The 24,685-nt window shown below is 46.0% G+C and overlaps 1 protein-coding gene across 7 annotated transcripts in view; it reads left to right on the forward strand.

Moving 5' to 3' along the window:
• The window catches only part of Prkag2 (protein kinase AMP-activated non-catalytic subunit gamma 2), a 267,184-nt gene that overhangs the window by 218,049 nt on the left and 24,450 nt on the right, over nt 1–24,685 (forward strand). For 5 of the 7 annotated variants that reach the window (XM_038318269.1, XM_038318271.1, XM_038318273.1 and 2 more), the window contains one exon: nt 22,352–22,458. In XM_038318269.1, coding sequence (XP_038174197.1) covers nt 22,352–22,458 — 107 coding nt within the window. The remainder of the gene's footprint in view (nt 1–22,351; nt 22,459–24,685) is intronic. The other 2 variants (XM_038318270.1, XM_038318272.1) reach the window with 1 other exon arrangement.

Raw genomic sequence — 24,685 nt, forward strand, 5'->3', positions numbered from 1 at the left:
TTAGGCCTCTGTCCTGCACAGGTGCCTACCTGTCAAAACCAGTCATAATCCCTGTGCTTGATCCCCATAGTCTGGTCTTCTTTTCTTCCTCATCTCTTCCTCCTCATCCTCCCTTCTCTCTCTCCTCTCTCTCTCTCTCTCTTTCTCTCTCTCTCTCTCTCTCTCTCTCTCTCTCTCTCTCTCTCTCTCTCTCTCTCTCTCTCTCTCTCTCTCTCTCTCTCTTGGAAAGGATTTGTCTTACAACTCCCAGGTCACATGCCATCACTGAGTGAAGTCAGGGAAGGAACCCGAAGGCAGAAGCCTGAAGCAGAGGCCGTAAAGGACTGGCCTTGCTCCTCGTGATTTGCTCACCCTGTGTTTTTATACAACCCAGGATCACCTGCACTGGGCTGGTATCATCTGTAATGGGCTGGGCCCTCCCACATCAATCATTAATTGAGAAAATGTTCTACAGACTTGCCTATCGGCTAAGCTGATGGAGGTATATTCTCAGTTGAAGGTTCCCTCTTCCCACATGACCCAACCAAGTTATTTTCTATCATAACTTTCTCCCTGCATCTGATAAACAAGGAAAACTGACAATCAAAGCAAAACCCTAGCCAACACACCTTTTCTGCTTTTCTCTGTCTCCCTACCCCCACTCTTTATTCTGTCAGTTTAGTTTGGTGAATGGTGGTTCCTTCTTGCTTTAATAGAATGATGTTTCTCCCAGCTACCTCACCCACAACCTCTTAGGACTGCTTTCTAAGCATTGCCTGTAGCACGAATTATTAAAAAAAAAAAAAAAAAAAAAAAAAAAAAAAAAAACCCAGAGACACAAAGATACAGGGGTTCAAGCTGAAGATCAGAAAAGCAAAACAGCCAAGCCACTAGAGACTCTACCAAGTCCAGGTGACTGCAAACTGAGCCTCTGTCTCCTTTCATCTTATATTCCCCTTTAGTGCTGGGATTAAGGACACGTGACTCCCTAGTACTGAGATTAAAGGTGTGAGCCAGCACCACTTGGATCTGTTTCTGCATTGATCTTATGTACCCAGGATGGCCTTGGCCTTGAACTCAAAGAAATCCATCTGCCTCTGTCTCCCAAATCCTGTGATTAAAGGTATGTGTCACCACTGCTTGGCCTCTAGTGGCTTAGTTTTACCTTCTGATCTTCAGGCAAGCTTTATTTATTAAAATATAAATAAAATATTACTATATTGCTCCCCTTTTGTCTAAAATAAAAAGGTTATAACTAATATAAGAAAAACTATATATAAGTACAATAACTATATACAATAAATGCAGGCAATAAATACATCAACAATGTCCAGTCCATTTGCATTTTAAAAATTCAGAGAAAATACTCCATATCAATCCTATCTTGTGAATCCAAAGTCTTGTACATATTTATTTTCTATCATAACTTTCTCCCTGCATCTGATAAACAAGGAAAACTTTAACTATCTAGTCTTCAACTCCCTCAGAGACCCAAGAAGGAAATAATATTAACTAAGTAAGCAGGATGTGCGAGCAGGGGACTTCCAAAAATTGTGAGAAATGACAGGAACAGCTGGCTGCCTGGACAGTCACCCAAAGTTCCTCTGCAACCTTGGGGTGTCCATCTTTGGCCTACAGGCCTAGAATATCTGACAGACTTTTCTGTGAAGCAGGGATTTTGAAGGGCTGTCCCACCTTGTCTGGGCAAGTTTGGCAGTCACTCTCTTTGTGTCCTGCTTGTCAAGTTAGAACAGCATGCTGTCAGCAGTCCAGGCAAGGTGGTTCCTTGCCCAGTGGCTTACTTTTGCTGCAAAGAAAACAAACTCCATGTGGAGTTTCTTTGATGCGCATTGTCTTCTCTGAAGTAGATTGGTGCTGCCAGCAGCAGACATGTCTCATTGTCATAAAAAAAATAAAAAAAACCTGTGTTATTAAAGCATCTTAAATGCCATATTCTGTAGATCTCAGTGTTTGAAGATGACCTGTTTATCTAAAATATATCTTTGACCTTGAAAACGTACCTAATATGACTACAAGTTCGATTGTACTGGGAATTAACTACTAACCTGCATTTCTTTATTATCCTAAACAGTTGGTAATAATAATTTTCAAGGACTAGAAATTTGCATTACATTGTTAAATGAACTGCATAGGTACAATACCTTGAACAAGAGTAGAAATGTATGTACAGTATGTTCTAACAAAATTAATATCAAATTTGTATTAATATTCAAAAATTGTATGCAATATTTAAAAAGTCCAATCCAGTGTACAACATTTAAAACTAGTAGCTGCTTTAAAAAAGTAAACACAGTAATCTACCTTTTTATCTTATCACGTTTATATCTTCCCTTGTTTCTTCCCAGAGTAGATTCAGTAATTACCCTTTTATCCTATCATATCTATATCCCCCTTTTTTCTTTTCAAAACAATAACTCTGAATCTAATCTCTTTTGTTAAACGTTCCTCCTGGTCATAACCAGTAACTTGTTACCAAACCCCTCAACAATGACAAATATCCATAACCCATTGGACAACTAAAACCCACCCATCCCATCTCTTGGGAATGTGGGCGTCATATTCTTAAATTTATTTCCTGCTGTCTGGAGGCATTAGTATCTTTAGCGGATCCTGAAAAGAAAATTTTGGATTAATTGTCAAGTCCTGGGAGACGTAGCTGGATCTCATTTGTTGTCTCTGTGGAATGGGAAAGGGCAGGACTTGTCTCAAGTCCTGGCTAGAGTAGTCTGTGAGGCTGGGTATTCTCAGCTAGTCACCTCGAAATTTTTCTGAGCAGTTTGTAGTCCAAAAGCCAATCTTTTGGTGGTGTTTTTTCAACTTAGTGTTGTTATCGTAGTCCTGAAGGAATGGTCATTGTGGGGCCCCATCCTCCCTTTGGAGACTGCAAAGGTCACTGTTAGGTGTGCTCATGCTTCACTGCAGAAAACTGATAGAGACTCAAACCCGAAATCATGTACAGGAAGGCAGTTAGTTAGTTCTCTATATGACCATTAATGTCATGACAGAGTTTAAAATGTATACCTCATGTTGGGCACCAAATGTAGCATGAATAATAAAAACCCAGAAACAGATACTGGGGTTCAAGCTGAAGATCAGCAAAGCAAAACAGCCACGCCACTAGAAAAGTCTTACCTCTACCAAGGCTGAGCAACTGCAACGGAACCCTGAGCCTTTGTCACTTCCCATTTTATATTCCCCTTTAGTGCTGGGATTAAAGACACGTGACTCCCTAGCACTGGGATTAAAGGTATGAGCTAGCACCACCTGGATCTGTTTCTGCATTGATCCTGTGTAGCCCAGGGTAGCCTTGACTCCTAGAGACCCATCTGCCTCTGTCTCCCAAATCCTGGGATTAAAGGTGTGTGACCACTGCTTGGCCTCTAGTGGCTTAGTTTTACCTTCTGATCTTCAGGCAAGCTTTGTTTATTAAAACATTAATAAAATATCACTATAAAATAAAATATCACTGCCTCTCTGTTCCTGCCAGCCCAGGTCTCTTCATCCTTCTGTTGTACTATAAATTGATCTCTGAGGCTTGCTCTGCTCCCTCCAGTCCTGCCTCTAAATCTTCATCCTTGCGTCATCCCTCCAGCCTTTTCCAGCCTTCTATGAGGTCCTTTGCCATGTGCACCCATGCTTGCATGCACACACACCAACTCCACCAGGCTTCCTGTGGATCCAAGGATCAAAGGCAGAAGTTTGCCTTTGCAGGTCCTGGTGGTGCTGTGACAGCTGGGACATGGCTTTCTATAAATATCTGTTACGTGGATTTGGAGCTTTAGCACTCACACATATGCCTGGGGTACTTCAGGTTGATTCTTACGAAAAAAAAAATGAGGTGCTTGTGTTGGAGGCACCATAGGGATGGGGAGATCTGACTTTGATAATGATGAATAATGTAGAGAAGTAGATGGGAGTGGAAGGTACCAAGTCGCTCCGAGAGGACACATTTCCACCCATCTGTGCAGTCCAAGCATGCTGTGTCCCGTGAGTGGACAAGTCGGAAGCACCCAGGCAGACAGGACATGCTGCTAGTTGCAGAGTCTGTGTCTGAAGGAGGGTCTTCTAGATCTTTCCTTTGTGGGAACGAGGTGTGTTCTGTTAGGGGTAGAGAAAGGTATCCAATTTGTGATTGATAATGAAGATAATGGGGGAGGGAGCTAACTTGGGGTCTGTTGGGCTGGATTGTGGTCAGGGAGTTCAAGGTCACCCTCAGCTATCTGGTGCACCCAGGTTGGTCAGCCTGAGCTACTCGAAACCCTGTCTCAGAATGGAGAAAGGAAAGAAGAGGAGGTAGAGGAAATAGTGCTGCTACTATTGTAGGATTTTTTTTCAAGACAGGGTTTCTCTGTAGCTTTGGAGCCTGTCCTGGAACTAGCTCTTGTAGACTAGGCCTGCCTCTGCCTCCTGAGTGCTGGGATTAAAGGCGTGTGCCACCACTCGGCTTATTGTAGGATGTTTCATCCATCCATTGTGACCACTTCAAGATGCATCTGTACACACTCACCTGTTCTGGCTGTGTGGCCTTTGGGACCTTCAGCAAAGTAGTTAAAGCTTTATTTTTTCACAGGTAACTTGGACATAACAGCACCTAGCTTCTGTGATTGTATTGAATAACATGCATTGAATAACATGACCATAGCATTCACTAAACTGGGCAGGATGTGGTCCAGTTTCCATGGCGTGACTGCCCTAAAGAGGATTTTTAGCCAGCTAAGCAAAATGTTGTGGCAGCTCACAAGGCCTGGTCCCTTTTTCTCTGCAGTCAGCCCTGTGCCTGGTGGAGGTCCAGCTACTGCCCCTTTGCCAACCATGGTGAGCACTAGTGTGCTTACCTTCTGTACTCAATACCCTTCACGATGGTGTTATCCCCAAATAAAGAGCCAGGCATGGTAGCTCACACCTGTATCCCAGCACTCAGAAATGGTGCCCAAAGGAGTCCCGCAAGTTCAAAGCTAGTCTGAGTGACATAGTGAGTTTCAGGCAGCCTGGGTCAGAGGACACCCTGTCTCAAAGAAGCAAAAATCAAAAGAAGAAGAAATAATCATAGTTCAGGCTTGAGCCTGATAATATGGTGTCTTTTATTTCCTGGCATACAAGGTTTAAAATCCTCAGTCTTCAAAGTGGTATGTCATTTTGTATGCTAGTACTGATTGCTGGCTGGCCGTCCCTTGGTAACTTCAGGGTGAGGTTAGTCACCAGGACAGCTAAGGCAGAGTTAGAGGGTTCCTAGCCTCTGGGGAGGAGAAAGCGGCTTGAGGTTGGTCAGCAGTGGCCAGTGATTTAATCAGTCGTGCCTGCTAAATAGGCGTCCATTAAAAACCCTGAAAGACAGAGGACCCAGGGAGCTTCTCTATAGCGTAATACCTGGAGGTCTGTGGAAGCTCTGTGTCCGCTCTCCTTCCCGCCTTATTGCATCCTCACGTGCGTCTTTGTGATCAACCTTTAAATGCCGCCCTCAAGAAAACTGATGGATCCCAGGGAGAGAGCCACCAGAACCTTCATTTATAGCAGTCAGTCATGGGGTTCTGAGACCTCATACACCTATGGATCGGATGTGTCCGTCCCCGGCGTCACCCCCCCCCCCCCCCCCCCCCCACTGGGTGGACAGAGTCCTAACTGAACTGACTAGAGAATGTAGCCCTGTAGGCGTCGGCTCAGTGGGCAGGGAATTCCATACGCTTGGTCACGTGGAGGCAAGGGAAGAGGAAAGTGGGGGGAGGGTAGAGATAGGAGGGTGGGAAGGGAGAGAAGAAGAGAGAGGAATGGGCCAGTAGGAAAAGTTGCTCCTCCTCTACAGAAGGACTGATTTGCTGAAGGTCACAAGGAAAGGTAGCCCCAGTTCCTGGCTGTGCCTTGCTCTCCTTTCTACTCCGTCTGCCACTCAGCTTGAGTCCCTGCTAGAACAAACTGTGGTGTGGCCTCCCAGGCCTGTGAGCTGATAGAGGTGTCCGTGGCTGGTGCCTGTGATGAGCCTGCAGTTGGCTTTCCCACATTATGACTTGAAATAGTCACTCCTGACAGAAGTGTTTCCAGCCCCGAGAACAGTGGCGTGCCGTGATGGCCAGCAGCTCTAATGGGACCTCTGCTGCTAACCCCTGACGGTGTGCGTACGAGTGTGAACCCACACTGAAACTCCAGGAGCTGCTGTTGCCTTTGCTGGAATGAAGGTAGCCTTTGTCGCGGAGTCTAACTGCAGAATCTCGTGGGGTTTTCTGAGGACTTGGGCAAGCACTCATATTGAATTCCCCTGCACTGGCTGACAGAATTGATCTCACACCCTCTGGTGGTTTGCTGAATAGATCCTTTCAGCGTTTTTCCCCTCCTAAAATCTGTTGACATGACAGAAAGCGATGAAATCTCATAGAAAAGTAGCCCTGCTCAGTAAAGATGAAGCCTTGTTCTTGGAGAAAGCATTGACAAGAGTGAACCTTTGTCAAGTCTCTTCAAGAGGAGACTGAGACCACAGACCGTCAGACATCAGAGAGGCTTCCTGTCAACAGATCCGTAGAAGTAGTGTGAAGGAAAGGAGCGTAGGGTGGGCTGGAGAGGCAGCTTAGTAGTTAGAGTGCTTGCTGCTCTTACAGAGGACCAGAACAAACACGCTGCCTGCAACTCCAGATCCAGGGGATCCAACAGCCTCTTCTCACCTCCACAGGCACTGCAGACACGTGGTAGGCAAAACACTTGTACACATAAGACAAAACTTTCTAAAAAGAAAAGTAGGTCTGTAGTGAAAGAGGCGAGCAGGCCTGCTTTTCATCCTGCTCGGATCCCACACGGCTAGCTTTACACCCGAAATAATTACACAGAAACTGTATTCATTTAAACAGTGCTTGGCCCATTAGCTCTAGCCTCTTACTGGCTAATTCTCACATCTTGACTAACCCATATTTAGTAATCTGTGTAGCACCACGAGGTGGTGGCTTACCAGGAGAGATCTTAACCTGCGTCTGACTCAGAGAGGAGAGGCATGGCGACTGCCTAAAGCGTCTGCCTCATTTCCCTTCTTCCCAGCATTCTGTTCTGTTTACTCCACCTACCTAATTTTCTGTCCTATCAAAGGGCCAAGGCAGTTTCTTTATTAACCAATGAAAGTAACACATAGACACTCCTCCATCATAGGACTAGGGCGGGTTTAACAAGACTAGCCCCCATAGGCTCATTTATCTGTATGCTTGGTCCCTGACTGCTAGAACTGTTTGGAAGGGACAGGAGGTGTGGCCTTGTTGTAGGAGGTGTGTCACCAGGATAGACTTTGAGTTACCCATTGGTACTTGCCCTGTTCTACCTGTGCTTCTGGGTCAGGTGTAAGCCCTCAGTTACTGCTAGCACATATTTGAAGTCCCAGGAGGTGGAGACACTAATCTCTGGGGCTTGCTGGTTGACCAAGCTAGCCTGTTTGATGAGCTCCAGACTCTGTGAGCATTGTCTCAGAAAATGGGGGTTAGTACCATAAGGAACAACAGCTGAGGTTGACTTCTGGCCTCCAAATGTATATGCAAACTGTACACACATACACACTGTACACAATACTGTACACACTACATATACTGTAAACACACTGCACAAACACTGTACACACAGTACATATACTATAAACACACTGTACACACAGTACATATACTGTAAACACTGTACACACATAAAATTATACATTCATAAAGGTAATTTTAAAGTAATTTTTTAAAAATCTCACTTTACCACTTTCCCTGTATAATAGAGCATGATACTCAGCCTGTTTGTAAGTGAATTCCATAAAACCTTGGAGGCCTTGGTTATTTAAATTTTAGGGCACAGGAAAGGATGGATGTTCTGTGAGGCCTGATTATTTCATAAGTCAGGGCCGGAGAAGGCAGCAGTTAGAGGAAAGCAGAGGATCGAGTGTACACACAAGGAATTTGCAGGACTGTGGAAACATAAGTGTGAGCAATCAAAAGCCCAGTGTGCCAGGGCAAGGAGCCTTAAGTATATTAAGACGTCCGCTGAGGAGTCTGTAGCAACACAGAAGAAGGAGCCTCCCCTCATCTCAAGAAATGTCGAGAGCTCTGCCCAGGGTCCTTTTTCAAGATCACTAATACAGTAGAGATTGGAAAGCACTGTGTGACACTGCTGCCCGCCAACTGCAAGGCGGCTCCTGGTCCTAAAGTCAAGCTGCTGCTTACTCTGACCTGGTTATGGTCCTTCCTTTTGGATTAGTTCAATGTCTGGGTTCTGTATTCTGGGAAGGGGGATGGTGCTGCCTGGTCTCAGTAAACAGGGCGTATAGAGTCTGAGGAATGACATCTGAAGTTGTCCTGACTTCCCCAAGGGTGTGTGCATATATACATACATGAGCGCCTGTATATATGCACGCGAGCACACATAAAACCAAATCCAATTGGACAAAGCCGAGTGGTGATGCACATGTCTTTAATCCCAGCGCTTGGTAGGCGGAGGCGGGTGAAAGTAGTTCTCTGAGTTTGAGGCCAGCCTGGTCTATTGACCGAGTTCCAGGACAGCCAGGGCTACACAGAGAAACCCTGTCTCTCAGAAAAAAAAAAAAAAAAAAAAACAAAAAAAAAAAAAAAGGAAAAAGAAAAAACTTGGACCAGAATAAAATGCTAACAGGGTAGCAGGGTTCCTTCTGCCCCTGTCTAAACCCTCAGATTATACTGATATCTAGCTTTGTCTGTGTTCATGTGTCCTAGCTTGCTTTCTGTTGTGCTCAAAAGCAGCTTGAGGAGAGAGGGCTTCCACATCACAGTCCATCACCAAGGGAAGCAAAGGCAGGAACTCGTGCAGAACAGGAACCTGGAGGCGGAAATTGAAGCAGGGGCTATGGAAGAAAATGCAGCTGTGGGGAGGGGGATTGGAGAGATGGCTCAGTTGTTAAAAGCACTGGCAGCTCTTCCAGAGGTCCCGGGTTCAATTCCCAGCTCATACCTGTTTGTAACTCCAGTTCCAGGGGATCTCACACAGACACACATGCGGACAAAACACCAATGCACTTAAAAATAAGAAAAATAAAATTCAAAAAGGGAAATGCAGCTGGGTGTGGTGGTGCACGCCTTTAATCCCAGCATGGGGTTGGGGGGGGGCAGAGGCAGCTGGATCTCTGAGTTTCAGGACAGCCAGAGCTTTAAACAGAAACTCTGTCTCAAAGAGAGAGAGAGAGAAAAGGGAGAGGGGAAGGAAAAAGAAGAAAGAAATGAAGGAAGGAGGAAAATGCCCTACAAACTTGCCCACAGACCAATCCAATAGGCATTTTCTGTTTTCTCTTTTCTAAAATTACCTGAGCTTGTGTCAAGCAGACAAAAAAAAATAAGAAAGCACATTATGTTCCAAGCACATTAGAAGATTTGTAAGAGGCACAGGGCATTATCTCACTGATCTGCCCCTGCTGTACGTCGGCCTGACACCCAGCGTGCCTCATTCCTGCCGTGTGTCAGCCTGACACCCAGCGTGCCTCTACTCCCTTACCTCTCTCCCTGCTTCATTGACATCCCCATGATGGTTTGCAGCAGCAGCTGAAACCAGTGGTGGTGGACAGGATCCTGAAGAGCAGATGCGTTCCTGGAGTGGAGGCTCCTGGGAGAGGCAGGGCAAGAGGAAGATAAAGAGCTGAAAACGGCAGCCAGGCTACTGCAGGGCTCTCAGTTTGCTCTCTACTGACATTTCGGGCCATGTGGTGATATGTGGGAGAGGCACCTACAGCCTCTTCTCGCCAGATACCAGGAGAGCCTCAGGTGCACCCCAACCTGCAGCAGAGCCCTCTCGGGTCTCACCAGACATCCCCTTGGGGGCTTGGAGAAAAAAGAACGTGGGGCTCCCGTTTGCTGTGGGCTCCCTCCATGTTTTTCTATGAACTCCTGTGTTCTTTAATTGTGGGGCCCACATCAGATCTTTTCTACTCTTTTTTTTTTTTTAAGATTTTATTTATTTATTATGTATACAGTATTCTCAGTGCTCTGCCTGCAGGCCAGAAGAGGGCACCAGATCTCATTACAGATGGTTGTAAGCCACCATGTGGTTGCTGGGAATTGAACTCAGGACCTTTGGAAGAGCAGGCGGTGCTCTTAACCACTGAGCCATCTCTCCAGCCCCTCTTTTCTACTCTTTTCCCACACTTCCAGACCTAGACGAGGCACATGCTTTTTCTGTTCTTCTTTGAATCTATGTAATGTTGTCGAATTGATTCCACCACCCTCCGTCACTATCTCCTGGCCCTGACTAGAATGTCAGACACCCTGGCTTCTCACTGATAGTGTCATGTTACTCTGGAGAAAGCTATTTGAACCCTCAGCCTTAGTGTCTTCATCTGTGGAGTGGGGCGATAGCTTACTTCCCTGTGGACTCAGAGCTTAGGGTTAATGCTGGTCATGAGCTGAGAGTACAGCAGCTAAGCGGCCACAGTATTGATTACTGTGTATCACGGTGGTTGTTTATATTATGGTGTTTGGCTGTTCTGTGCTGTAGCAGCTAAGGGGCCACAGTATTGGTTATTGTGTATCATGGTGGTTGTTTATATTACGGTGTTTGGCTATTCTGTGCTGTAGCAGCTAAGGGCCCACAGTACTGGTTACTGTGTATCACGGTTGTTGTTTATATTATGGTGTTTGGCTATTCTGTGCTGTTATTCTTGGAAACATCTTACTGACATTTCAAATAGTAATGACTGGCAGAAATTTTAAATTCCTGTAGAGATACTGCAGGGTGGGTCCTTTCTCATGCTCAAGACTTGGAACCAAGTTGTTGGTTTGAACCTCCAAATCCACATTTCCCCTTCCATCTATCCTCACCCTGACCCCCTCCCCCAGCGTCCTGACCTCACATCCTATTACAGTGTGGTCCCCACCCTCTAGGCACCTTCTAGGACAACACAGTCTAGACACCCTCTTCTCAGCTCCCTCTTCCGTCTAAGGATAAAAGCAGAGGATGGGGGGGGGGGGGCCTGGGCGTGACACAATGGGAGAGTACTTGTTTGAAGCTCTGGGTTCTATCCCCAGTGCTGACAAGAAAGAAAAAACCTGCCAGCAATCGCTTTCTGGTAGTGTCTGTAGCCAGTTTGAGAATGGAGTTGAAAGACAAAAGCAGCCACAGGAACAGTATGTTACAGCTCACTAAGGCACCTACAGATAGGATGTGAGCAGCAGTTCTCAGGGATTGCTCAAGGTGAGGCTAGGATCGCTCACACCAATGCTGACGTGGTATAGCAGCCTGTCCTGGAAGGTAGGACTGGACTGTGACTGGTGCAACCTAGCATTTCACCCTTCCTGTGGTCCGTGTCTGAGGAGCTGACAGAGGGGAGGTCAGCTATGACCCGAGACTGTCTTTTCTTTCCCCCTTTTGGTTGAGATCAACCATCTGTCATGTGTACCCGCCTGATCCCAAGAATGACAGGGCAGCTCTCCTTCTAGACTAATCTAGAGTTCCAGGGCAGGCCTTTAATCCTAGCACTTGGGAGGCAGAGGCAGGTGGATCTCTGTGAGTTCAAGGACAGCCTGGTCTACAGAGTGAGTTCCAGGACAGCCATAAGAATTGGGTTTGGGGTGGTACAGCCAGAGCCAGATCATGCTCTGTATTAGAGCCACAGCCTCACTCCTGACTGACCAGCGGCGCCTGATGGCACAGTCCAGCTGGTGGCTGTAGCAGTTATTTTTTTTTTCACTGCTGTGACAAAATCCCAGACAAGAATTAAATGAAGAAAGGTTTGTTGGGTCCATAATTTAAGGGGTCCATGTAGTCCATTGCGGCCGTGGGTGTGAGAAGTGACAGCCACACTGTGTCTGAAGTCAAGGAGCAGACAGAAGCAGAGGCTGGGGCTCAGATCCCTTCGTCCTTTTTGGGCAGTCTAAGGCATGCCATGGGACGGTGCTGTTGCCCACATTCAGGTGGGTCTGCTCCCTTACTTCACCTAGTCTAGCTAGTCCCTGTGGACACGCCCAGAGGTCTGTCTCCTAGGCCATTCCAGGTCCTGTCACCTGACAGAGTTATCCATCACAGTACTGAGTTAATCAGTAGGCGTTATCTCCGCACACAAGAATCCTGGAGTCCATTTCTGAGTCACCGTCTCATCGACCATCCTGCATTTAGCTTTGATTAATACTCACTAGGAAGCCATTATACTGCTGGTTCCTGTTCTGCCGTCTGCTGCTTGACTAACACAGTGCGGTGATTATCCTCTTCATTCTCATACAATTAAGACAAAAAATGAAGCAGTGTACACATTTTTTTTTGCAATCTCTTTCTAAATTAAAAGTTTGTGGAAGTTGGTTTGGGGAAATACCAGAAATTTGTGATTCTGTGAGGAACTTGGTTTTGTCTAGTCAGCTACATTCAGGACTTTTAGAGTATCTGTTGTGCTGGTGAGATGGTTTGGTAGGTAAGAGGACTTACTGTCCAAACATTAGGACATGAGTTCAAATCCCTGACACCCACACAAAAAGCCAGGCATAACTATATGTGCTTGTAACCCCAGCATCAGGAGGTGGGGACAGACAGATCCCAGCAGCTCTCAGGCGGTCTGTCTATCGTAGCTGAGTGGTGAGCTTTGGGTTCAGTAAGACACCCTGCATCAAGGCAGTAAGGCAGAGAGTAGAGTCATGGGAGAAACACCCCATATCCTCCTAGATAGACAGACAAGACAACTTCCCTATGGTCATTATTTATGTGACACATACCCCAAATATCCCTCTCCAATAACATTTTTTAAGATTTATTTATTTATTTATCTATCATGTAGATGGTGTTCTGCCTGCATGTATGCCTGCACGCCAGAAGAGGGTACCAGATTTCATTACAGATGGTTGTGAGCCACCATGTGGTTGCTGGGAATTGAACTCAGGACTTCTGGAAGGGCAGTCAGTGCTCTTAACCTCTGAGCCATCTCTCCCACCCTCCAGTAACACAATTTTATAAAGGCATATACTGTCAACAAAGTTTATTTGCTTGCATTATGTCTAGCTTCACCAGCAATTCTTGGGGACAGGGTACATTCATGTCACCAAGCTCATGTGGAGGTCAGGACAGCTTGCAGGAGTTCCCGCCTTCCCTGTAATCTTTTAAACCTGCTTGTTAACACTTTTGTCTCTGACCAGGACCCCATATTCTCACTTGCTCTTGGCCCAATTGATCTGTTCATTTTCAGTGGCTCGTGATTTAGCCAGAGGTGACTTGTGTCTGATGTTTGTGGAAACTTGCTGAATGCCTGGATGTAAAGAAAAGCAAGCCATGCTTGCAGCCCTAGACAGTTTACAGTCTCATGGAGAACCAGGCCTGTAAATACCATGGGTATGCGAGGGCTCCCACTGGGAGCACTAATGGACATGTCAGAATGGCAGCAATTAAGTGCAACTTGAAGGTGTTGTGGGAGGAAGTGCTCTTTGAGCTGAGCTTTGAAGGTGTGTTACTGTCCTGAGGCCTCTGGAACAAGTCTGCAGTGAACAACAGAAATGGATTCTCCACAGTTTGGAAGGTCATAGTCTGATGTAAGTTAGCAGCAGCCAGAAAGGCGGGAGGAGAATCTTTCCCAGGCACACTTCTGTCTGTCTGTCTGCCTGCGCCCCCCCCCCTCTCCCCCACCTCCCATTCTCTCTCTATGCTTCTGTTATGTTCTGGCAATCCTTGGTGTCCGGCACAGTCTTCATGTTTCTCCCTGGGTCTCTTTTGACCCTTCTCTCTTTTATAAGGACATGCCATGGTCCCAAGTCTAGGATGATCTGGTCACAAGCTCCTTGCCTTGTGTAAGGGTCTGACATCTGAAAATCCCTAACTACGAAACAACTGCATTCAGATATTTTAAGTGACCATTCCAAGAGCTGGGTGTCATTGTTCAGCCCACTGCCCAAAGGATGTGGTAGAACACACACAGAAAAGCACCTAGTGTGTTCACAGGCACAGTGAGACTCCAGAGAAACGCCTCTCCAAAGTCAGCTTCCTGAAGTCCATGCATTTCCTTTCGGATATACTGATAGGACTCCAAAGCATGATATTAGGTAGGGTGGAGTGCAGGGGCTGTCACAGTAGAGGCAGACAAATAGGTTCCTGCTAGACCCCTAGGAACTTGAATAAAATGGGGTCCACTGGATAGGCAGGATGGGGCTAGATGGGACAGGACTTCAAGTCCTTGAGTCCTCAGTGTTAGGTCTTCAAATCCAGTTTTAGAAAGTGGGATCTCATCTGCACGTGTTCCCAGTTAGTGTGTACCACATTTGTATTTAAACTTAGGTGTTGTACAGTGCCGGTGATGTTAACTTTTATGTCAAGCTGTGAGCTGCTTGCTACCTTCTGGTCTTTTCCTTAGCAGCACCACTGGGCTGACACACAGCTCAGAGTAGAAGGCCTCTCTCCACTTGATGAGCCAGTTCTTCAGGTGTCTAGACATGGCGTGCAGGATACCAAAGTGAGAGTGGAGAGTACCGTGTTGTTCCACAGAGAGAGGGAGGGACTTGGGACACTCAGCCCAGAAAGGGCCTAAGTCTAGACTTCTGCCTGTCGTGGGTATTTAAATGATGTGTTCTGAGCAAGCTGCTTTGGGTAAGTAGGTTCTTTGTTTGGGCTGATTTTATTTATTTTTTTCTGTTTAACTTCAAATTACTTATTTTCTCTCCACCCCCAAATGCAATGTGGAATTTAACCGTGATGCAAATGGTGGATGTGACTCCTCTGAGAATCAGAAATCTGCCTAAACTTTGTTCTCCTGCCTGCCTTTGCATCCAGGTGTTTCTGTAGTGTGGATTGTTCTCTGTATCCATGGTACTCTGTCCACCGTCCTGACCAATGGGCATTTTATCATTTGTCTTGCCTCTTTACCGTCTTGCTTAATTTAGTCATTTTTAAGCACGTTGTGACTCTTCTTCAAAAGTCAGTCTGTGTGTGAGAAAAGCATCAGACGTGGCCTAGTGGTGAGGCGACCTCCAAAGGCCCTCAGAAGCTGTCATAGCCGAGAGGCACCTGGGGAGACCATGACGGAGTGCAGTGTGAAATCCTGGGTAAGATCCTGTGAGAGAAACAGGACATGAGGGAAACTAAGGAAGTCTGAGCAGTGTGGGGACTTTGGTTAGTCACTGGCTCACACTGTGGGTTCATTACGTAAGAAGTGTACCATGCTAACACAAGATGTCGTTCTGGCTCCCTGTGACCCAGAGGCTGCATCCAGCGTCTTTTCAGGGGGAGTCTGCCCACGCCTGGCTGTGATCGAGGAAGCACAGAGTTCTAGCAAGGCCTCATTTCCCGATCGAGTGGCTAGAGGCTGCAGGGGGAAAACAGTTCTGGGAGGACCGTGGCAGGCAGAGCCAGAACTGACTCAGGACTGTGTGAGACCAGACGTGAGCTGTGTGGCTCACGCAGGTGTATCAACGGAGACTGGGTACCTGAGCAGCTAGGCCCAGCCTCTGAGCAACACTACATATGACTGTTGATAGCCCGGGAGAAGTAGGCCAGTCACACAGAAGCTGTGCCCAACTCCTCACCTCCTCACAGAGAAGAAAATAAAGACACTGGGGAAGACGTCCCCAGCCAGGTGACAAATTTGGTGGGTCATCCATATTGGCTATTGTGTCCTTGGTGCAAGTGAGGAAAAACCCCAAAACAAGTCATCAAGACCCCCAGGTTGTCTACCTGCCCTGCTTAGAAGGGTCAAGGTCATCAAACAGAAGGGACGTCTGCGTGGCTGGTGTGGAGGACGTCAAGCAGGCACGGTGATTATGGGCTGTCACAGCTGGGCCCTAAGCTAAAAGGAAAACACGATGACCAAATCAACATGGAGAAGAAGGGATTTCTTTGCCTTGCTCTTCCAGGTCACACACCATCCTTGAGGAAAGTCAGGAGAGAAACTTAAGCAGGAACCCTGGAGGAACATGTGGCACACTCACAGGCTCATGCTTGGCTGGATTCTTTATATGGACCCAGGGATGGTGCTGCCCGCAGTTGGCAGGGTCCTCCTGCATCAGTAACAATCAAGACAACTTTTCTCAGACATGCCCATAGGCCAGTCTGGCTGGGCAGTTCCTCAGCTGAGGCCTTCCTGTCAGATGACTCTAGGCTGTGTCAAGTGGACAGTTAAAGCTAACGAGGACACCTAATAAGGGAAAGCTGAGAATCCTGTGTTGGGGTTGGTTTATTATTTGTGACAGTTGTGCTGAGCCGTGGGGTGATGAATCTCAACTGCCTGCTCCTGTAGGTGGGGAGGCACCTAGGAGATTGGTAAAGCACACCTCCAGGTTTGCCTGAGGTTGTTTCCAGAGAGAATTAACTGAGGAGAAAAGATTCTTCCCAAATGTGGTGGCTGGTACCGTTCCTAAGCTGGGGCCCAGAGGGAATCAAAGGGAACGCACAGGCTGCTCTCTGGCTGCCGGGAGTTAAAGTGCTGTGCTTCGCGTGGGTATGCTGCATCACAGAACACACAGGCAGGCCCCCCCCCCCCATGTACTACACTCTCCAAAACTGAGCCAGAACACATCCCTGGTCCTTTCAGTTCAGCCTTTCGCCGCAGTGACACAACAGTAACTAATAGCGACGAGACTGGAGAGGTGCCTCGGAAGTTATGAGCTCTGGGTGCGCTTCCAGAGGACCCTGGTTCAGCTCCCTGCACCCACACAAGGCCACACCCCACCACCTGTGACTCCAGCTCTAGTGAATCCAGCAGCCTCTTCTGCCCTCCAGAAACACTGCACTCATGAACATACCACACACACACACACACACACACACACACACTCACATAAGTAAAACTTGAGAACATTTTTTAAGTAACTGTACTGGAGATGAGTGCTGGAGAAGCTGGGCTGACCATCCCGACACTGTTTTCCAAGCCTTTGGAACAGTGCTGTGGAGAATATGAATGTGTTGGCGATGCCAGCTGGGAAACTCTGCAGCTCAGTAGGCTTTGCTGCTGGGAGCTCAAAACACCAGAAGGCCAGTAGGAATTGGATTCGAGACCATATTACGAAGAACTTGTGTCTGCCTTTCTATGCTCTGAAGACTGGAAGCCCGATGGAGGAAATTTCAAGGCAGCTCAGTGTTCAGCTGTGGCACAACTGCTCTTAGCCAAATTTATAATCAAAATTTGAGCAAAAACCAGAGCAGAAATTTGAATGACTCTCAGCGTACCCAGAAGAGGCATTTTCGTAAAGGCGGAGTCAAGGAATGCTTAGCAGCTTTGCAGCCCTGACTGCACTAGAACTCGCTGGGAGAGCAGACTGGCCTTGATTTCAGAGATCACCTGCCCCTGCCTCCCGTGTGCGGGGATTAGAGCTGCACCCCCAGCTTGCTTTTGAAATTTTGTAAGTGCTCATAGTTGAGTTTGCCTTGAGCCTTGAGTCTGGGAAGAGACATGGGCTTTAATTAATTTGAGCCTTTTAGAGGTCAGCAGCGGAATGTTTTGGCTTTAGGAGGAGTGTTTATGTGTCCAGTTGGCAAGAGGTGTTCTTATGATAATTCATCTTAGTTTAATTTTTATTTATTGTGTATGCATGAGGTGGAGCAAGGAACACATACCGTGTGCGTGTGTGTGTGTGTGTGTGTGTGTGTGTGTGTGTAGATCAGAGAACTCTGAGGGCTTGGTTCTTTTCTTCCACCTTTATGTGGGTTCCAGGCATCAAATTCAGGTCATTGGGCTTTGGTGGCAAACTCCTTGGCTGTTGAGCCCTGTGACTGTTAATTGTCAACTTTCACTAGCCATGAAACACCTGAATTAATATAGCACACCTCTGAGTGTGTCTGTGTTGGCATTTCTGGAGAGGATTAACCAAGAGGATGGACCTACTCTGAATGTAAGAATCAGTGAATCAAAGGAGAAAGGGACTGGCTGGAGAGATGGCCCAGCCATTAAGAGCGCTTACTACTCTTCCATAGACCCCAGTTCAGTTGCTAGTACCCACATTGGACAGCTCACAACTGCCTGTGTCCAGCTCCAGGAGAATGATGCCCTCTTCTGGCTTCTATGAGCACTTGCACACATGTGGCATACACTCAATACACATACACATATTTTTTTAATCAAGAGGAATTAAGGAATTAGGATAGTTATGTTCAAAATATGTTTAATATAAAATTTACAGATTTTTAAAAAAATCAAGTTTGAACAATCCTATGTTGTCAGGGTTTCTGTCCTGCCCGGTTCCTGCAATCGTTAAGTCCCAAAGAAATCACACAGAGGTCTACATTAGTTATAAACTGATGGGCCCATTAGCTCAGGCTTCTTATTAACTTTTATAACTTATATTAGCCCATTATTCTTGTCTATGCTGGCTATGTGGCTTGGTACCTTATTCAGTGAGGCAGTCACATCTTACTTCTTCTGTGGCTGGGTCATGACTGTGGACCAAGCTTTCTTCTTCCCAGAATTCTCCTGTTCTCATCACCTGCCTCTACTTCCTGCCTGGATACTGGCCAATCAGCACTCAGTTGGCTTTGTTTTAATGAATAATTTATATGGAATATTTTAAAACAAATTCCAGTAAACTTTTCATTCTATTCCGTTGTCTCAATGCTCAAAGCGTGACAGTTTTCTATACAAGAGGGAGCTTCCAAACAGTTGTCTTTATTTTTACATGAATTTCAAAGAACTGGAAGTGGGAGAAATCTTATATTATTTACATTTCTATGTTCTTTTCCTCCATCCAATCATTCTAAGAAATCTATATCTTTTCTTGAACTGTTTCTGCTTTAGAAACACTTTAATTAGTTTATTTGTAAATTGAGGTATTTGTACATTTTGTTTTAATGCTAAGACTCTAACTGTGGAAGCTGAAACAATACCTATTAAAGTAAATATCCCAGCTACTCGTAACCCAATGAATTTTTTATTTTTAATTATTTTTTTAATTTTATGTATCAATCCCAGTTCTCCTTCCCTTTCCTCATCCCGCTGCCCCCACCTTCCCCTCCCCCACCTTCCCCTTCTCCCACCTTCCCCTCCTCCCACCCCCTCATCCTTTCCCATCACCTCATTGAGGCCTGACTGAGGCCCTCCCTCTTGTGTCTATCTCTCCATAGGAAATGGGCTCCAAAGAGCCATTGCATGTACTAGGGATAGATCCTGGACCCACTGCCAGTGGCCTCAAAAACTGCAATTCACTCACTGTCACCTGCATTCAGGGGGTCTTGTTCGGTCCTGTGCAGGTTCCCCAGCAGTCAGTCCAGAGTCCATGAGCTCTCACTAGCTTGGGTCAGGTGTTTCTGTGGGTCACCCCATCATGGCCTTGATCCCTTTGCTCATATTATATCACTCCTCCCTCTCTTTGACTGGACTCCGGGAGCTTGGCCTAGTGGTTAGTTGTGGATCTCTGTGTCTGCTCCCATCAGTTAGCGGATGAAGGCTTGACTATACGGTAGTCCTCAGTGTGATTACAGGGAAGGCCAGTTCAGTCCCCCTCTCCACTATTGCTTAGAGTTCTATCTGGAACCATCCTTGTGTATTCTTGGGAGTTTCCCTAGTGCCAAGTTTCTCGCTAACCCCATAATGGTTCCCTCTATCAAGATAATTCTTGCCTTGCTCTCCCTCTCTGTCCATTTGACTTTTCTGTCTGAGGGAGTAAAACTTAACTCTCTGGGGCTGGTAAGTGGGGCAAAGCGTAACTCTGGGGCAGGTGAGAAAGGGAAAAGCATACACACACAGTTTCAGGGTCTCTCATTGCTCTCTTCTCTCTTTTGTTTCTTACCTCTATGCAGATATATCCCTTCTGTGTGTCCTTACAACTTGTATACCTCAGCAAGATCTTTCAAGCGCTATAAGAATTACAATGTGGCTACAATCTGTTTTTTAAATGAATAATTACAGTGAATAACAATGAAACCCATTTTCCATATTTCTTACATGACTAAACATTTTACATATTAGAGGTGAAAAACAAATACGCAAGAACCCACATGCATTCCTGTCCAAGCAGCTTGCTGTAGATTAACAGAGGATAAGCAAGCAAGGCCTTCTTCTCAGTGCTTTTACTGGCAGAGCTGCATTTTGTGGTTACAAAGAAAGAATCGATCAATTTATTATTTATCTCAAAAGGTAATTTATAAAAAAAGATCTTAAAAGAATCACAAATCTAAAATTTTATATATGAAAACCAGTTAGTCAGCTCTAGTTTAAATCCTCAGGGTGCAGACCCGCTCATCCACAGTCTCTCCATCTCAGGAAGCTGAGGGCAGAAATGGGTACAAAGAATTACTCATCCCTTTTGATCACCAACCCATCTATAGCAAGAAAGACTTGTCAGCTAATAATAATCGGGCTGTCTTTGTTCTTCTTGACCTCAATAAGCCCCTCGCCCAACCATTAGAAATGTGCCTTTCTAAACTTTAAATCGTTCCCCAAGATTTTCTACCTTAAAGCCATTAGCAGAAACACCCTAACCTAACCTTACTAAACGAGTCTACATGTCTAAATTCTTTCTGAGGGTGGTAGTTGAATCATTCATCTGCTCCAGCAGCCATGCTTGGAAAAAGCCTATCATTGTTATTTTAAGTACCAGTAACACTGCCCAGTGAGGGGCTAGAAACACGGAGAGTTTTCACACAAGCCACAAGGGACCAAGGCCACAGTTAGAGCTATGCTCCAAAGAAGTATGGTGTCCTGGGGCTCTGCCTCTCCAAGGCTCATGCAGGCATGGCTTTGCCAGGAGTTCCAGTGCTCCCTGTTGGTCCCCCTGCATGGCTCCGACACAGAACCTTCCTGGCACTTTCAGTGTTGCTCTTCCTCCTGGGCGGGGCCCCATTTTTGTGGTAGATAAATATTTCAAGAAAAGATAGCAACACACTGACTCACTTCTCCGTGCTCTCAGCCGTCACCAGTTTTGAGCCCTCATAGACCCACACCTTGTCCTTGGTGGTGTGCTTGAGAGTGTGAGGACAGCAGACACGGTCACTGTATTGTTCCCTGTGGAGGGCTGCAGCCCCAGCCCCCGACACTGGTGACTGTGGGGGACAGATGACGGTGGCCGACACACACAGTCCTTTTTCTCTAACCCTGTTGTCCCGTTTCACAGTCTCTGCCCACAGGCATTTGGTAGTCATGCTCAGGGCAGAAGAAAACTACAGGTAATGCCCCGGGAATAACCCTTGACCCCTGAGGCATGGGCACTGTCTCCTGCAGGAAGTCAGATCTATACCCAGCCTCTCAGCGTTCCCTGTCACATCTGTGCTCGAACTGTGACCTGCTCATGGGTGCAGCCTTATTTTGAGGGTTTTTCTCTATTCCTTCCCTGTCTTACTTACCCCTTGGACTTAAGAGTCAGCTTTGGGAAGAAGCTGCAGCAAGTCATATGCTGTAGGTGTTTGTAAAATTAATCCATTACTCGAGTAAGAGTCTGCTCATTCAGAGAAATTGGCCAGGAAGGAAAATAGAGTTTAGAATGCACAATCAGTGTTAACAAGATAGAAAGTGAAAGTTGATGAGAAAACTAGACCAGGCTTCCAGAGACAGAAGCAGTTGAGACTTCCTGCCTGCCCAGCTCAGAGGCAGGGTAGGGATGGAGCACCCACTGTGTGAGCTTATGGGCTGTCACATTAGCTTTGAGGAAAGAGGATGAAACCTCTCATTGTCCGTGTGTCTCTACAGCTACACTGGGCCCTGCCTGCTCGCTGGAGGCAGTAAGGGGTAGTGATGGGGCAAGGGAAGTGGCAGTTAGCTAGAGGAGAAATGCCACAGGAGATGTGTTACTTTGAGTGCTAATTTTTAAAATAAGGTTGTTTTATTTTGTGTGTATGAGTGTTTTACCTGCACATATGTAAATGCACTACATGGAAGCAGTGCCTGCATAGGTCAGGCAAGAGTGTCAGATCTCCAAGAGTTAAAAATGGTTGTGAGCTACCATTCGGGTCCTAGGAACCAAACCCAGGTCCTCTGCAAGAGCAACGGGCGTTCTTAACTGCTCAGAGCCTGAAGGCAAGCGTGCTTGCTATTCCAGACATTAGCTCTGTCCAGGACACCCACTCCACACCCGGAAGAAGCACAGTGGGAACCATAGAGGAGGATGCTCACTAACTGGCTCTCAGGATGGCTTCTACTCAGCTAGCTCACTTAAATAGCTCAAGACCTAGAAATGGTGATTTATTTGTGACTTTGCTATACAAATAAAAGATATGGGACTTTTCCAAGTAGGCGCTTTACTTTTTCCTAAGTAGAAAATCATATCATCATATCATATGCAAATAAACTGGGGGATTTCTTTTCAATCTGTAGACTGTCCCCCCACCACCACACCTTGTCCTGTTATACTGACCAAAACTTCCAGAGCTCTCCTGAACAGAAGCAGCAGGAGTGGATACCCTGTTCTCATCAAGTATTAGCAGTGGGTTTTCCCATGCCCATTCTCTGTTGACTGAAAGGGGAGTTGTTTATTATAACTAACCCATTGCTCTTTCCTTTTAGCAGAAGACTCAGAAAGTGGCGTTTATATGCGATTCATGAGGTCACACAAATGTTATGACATCGTTCCAACCAGTTCAAAGCTTGTTGTCTTCGACACTACGTTGCAAGTGAGTATATCTGGCTTCCATGAACTTCTGGTAGCTTCTTGGGGCAGCTGCTTGCATGGATCCAGTACAGCAATGGCAGCCGGTCTTGGCTGAGCTCTTTCCACGAATCAGACCTTGGGCTGAGGTTTCATCTGTATCCCCATGGTAATTGCATAAGGAACATGCTATTGCTAAGATCATTGTACTGATACAGAAACTAAATTCTAGCTAAACATAAATCAAAGATTAATCCACAGACTCCTCATCCCCTAGCTAGTGTGGTAAGGTGTGGAATTTGAATCCAGGCTTGTCTGCTTGTTGGAGTCTAAACCAATGTGTACTGAACTGCTCCCCCACTGGTGGCTGATTGTCATTCTTGGTTATTAAGTAAAATTATGGTTAATATTAGAAAAGATGTTGAGGTGAATAGTTTCTTGCAAAAAACCTTTATTGGTCTGTTCCAGTAGGAAATTTGAACCTGATTATTTTTCTATTAAAATTGTGTTTATTGCTTACTTTTTGTTAATATAGCTAATAATTTCATATGAAAGTTATAATTTATATGTTCTAAGTATATGTTCTATATTTTTATGTTCGGTGTAATAATCAAGTTACAATCAGTGTATAAGATGTGTGTGTGTGTGTATGTGTGTGTGTGTTTGTGTTTGTATGTGTGTGTGCACATGTGTGGATGTACACAGAAACACCACATCACCAAGTAAGATTGCCTTCACTCGTGTTCCAAGAAGTAGATACTGAGCCAAGAACTTGTGGGCAAGTGGCTTGTGGCCAATGTGCTGTCAGGAAAAATCCCAAAGGTATGGGAAGAGAGACCACCCCAAGAAGCCAGCAAGGGTGTGATTTCAACAATGGCAGCCTCGGCCTTAACACACCCCCCCCCATGGAACCCTGAGCTCCCAGAAGAGTTTATCCCAAGCTTCTTGTATTCTGCATCCAGCACTTACACTTTAGAGGAAACACCAGACCCTTAGAGCCATTCTTCCTGCCTTCCGTCCCTGCCACTTGATACCAACAGGAAGACAGGAGAGATTTTTGCTTTTGTTTAAATGCATTTCCAACTTTTTCTTTTGTAAATTTATGGAAATACAATTGGTTTTATAGCTGGGCTTTAAGGCCTGGAGGTGGTAGATTCTCATTGAACCAGGTCCTTTTACGCAACTAAGATTCTTTGATTCTTAGTCATAGGACAGAAAGCAAACTCATGATTATAATGGGGAAGGTAGGTTTTTAAAAAGTCATTCTAAGAAGAAGTATCTCTACAGCTATTGCTACAAATTTCAGTATTTAAATAACTAGACATTCTTCAGGGTGGTGGTGGTGGTGGTGGCGCACACCTTTAATTCCAACACTCAGAAGGCAGAGGCAGGTGGATCTTTGTGAGTTCAAGACCAGCCTGATCTACCAAGCAAACACCAGGGCAGCCAGGGCTACACAGAAAATCCCTGTCTCGAAAAACCAAAACTAAAAAAGGATTAAAAAGCTAGACATCCTGAGTCCCCAAAATAAACTGCTGGCCCAGCCCCTGACCCCCTCACTTACCCCCAGCCTCCCCCCACTCTCTTGACCCTTCATGTTTGCATAAGCAGCCACAAGCACCAGTCTGCTGTTTACCTAGATTTTATTGTGCCCTGGGGTTGGTGCTCTTTGGAATTAAGAATTTAGCCAGGATGAGTAATCTGAGAAAAATGTAATGGTTTCCGGATGCCCAAGGTCAGTAATTCAGTAATATAATTTCTGCAGCTAACCAAAGCCATGTATATATCCCATCCCAGAAGTAATTTATCCTGCATGTCTCCAAGCTTGGAGGGAGCTAGAATTTATGAACAAGGAAACAGAGCATGCTGGTAGTGGTTAGAGCAGAGGGAAGATGTTCTTGAAGTTCTTGACTAACTGCAGCAGCTTTCCTTGACACGCCCATGAGAACGGAAAGAAGGGGGGGAGGCAAAGCAGCAGAACAAGCTGACTGCCCATTCCCGGAGGAAGAGGAAGAATGAAGGGTGAATGACTTCTAAAGTGGACACATCACAGAATTCTGTAATGCAGCCATTAAGAAAGAGCGAGGCATGGTAGTACAGGCCTAGATTCCCAGCACTTTGGGAGATAGAGGCAGGAGGATCAAGAGTTTAAGATCATCCTCAGCTACTTAGTAAGTGAGAGGCTAACCTGGGCTACTTGAGAGAAGAGGAGTGTAGTCAGACTCTTCTTTGAGCCTACGGTTCACAAAAAA

This window comes from Arvicola amphibius, chromosome 2 (genome assembly GCF_903992535.2).
Source record: "Arvicola amphibius chromosome 2, mArvAmp1.2, whole genome shotgun sequence".
NCBI classification, from domain to species: domain Eukaryota; kingdom Metazoa; phylum Chordata; class Mammalia; order Rodentia; family Cricetidae; genus Arvicola; species Arvicola amphibius.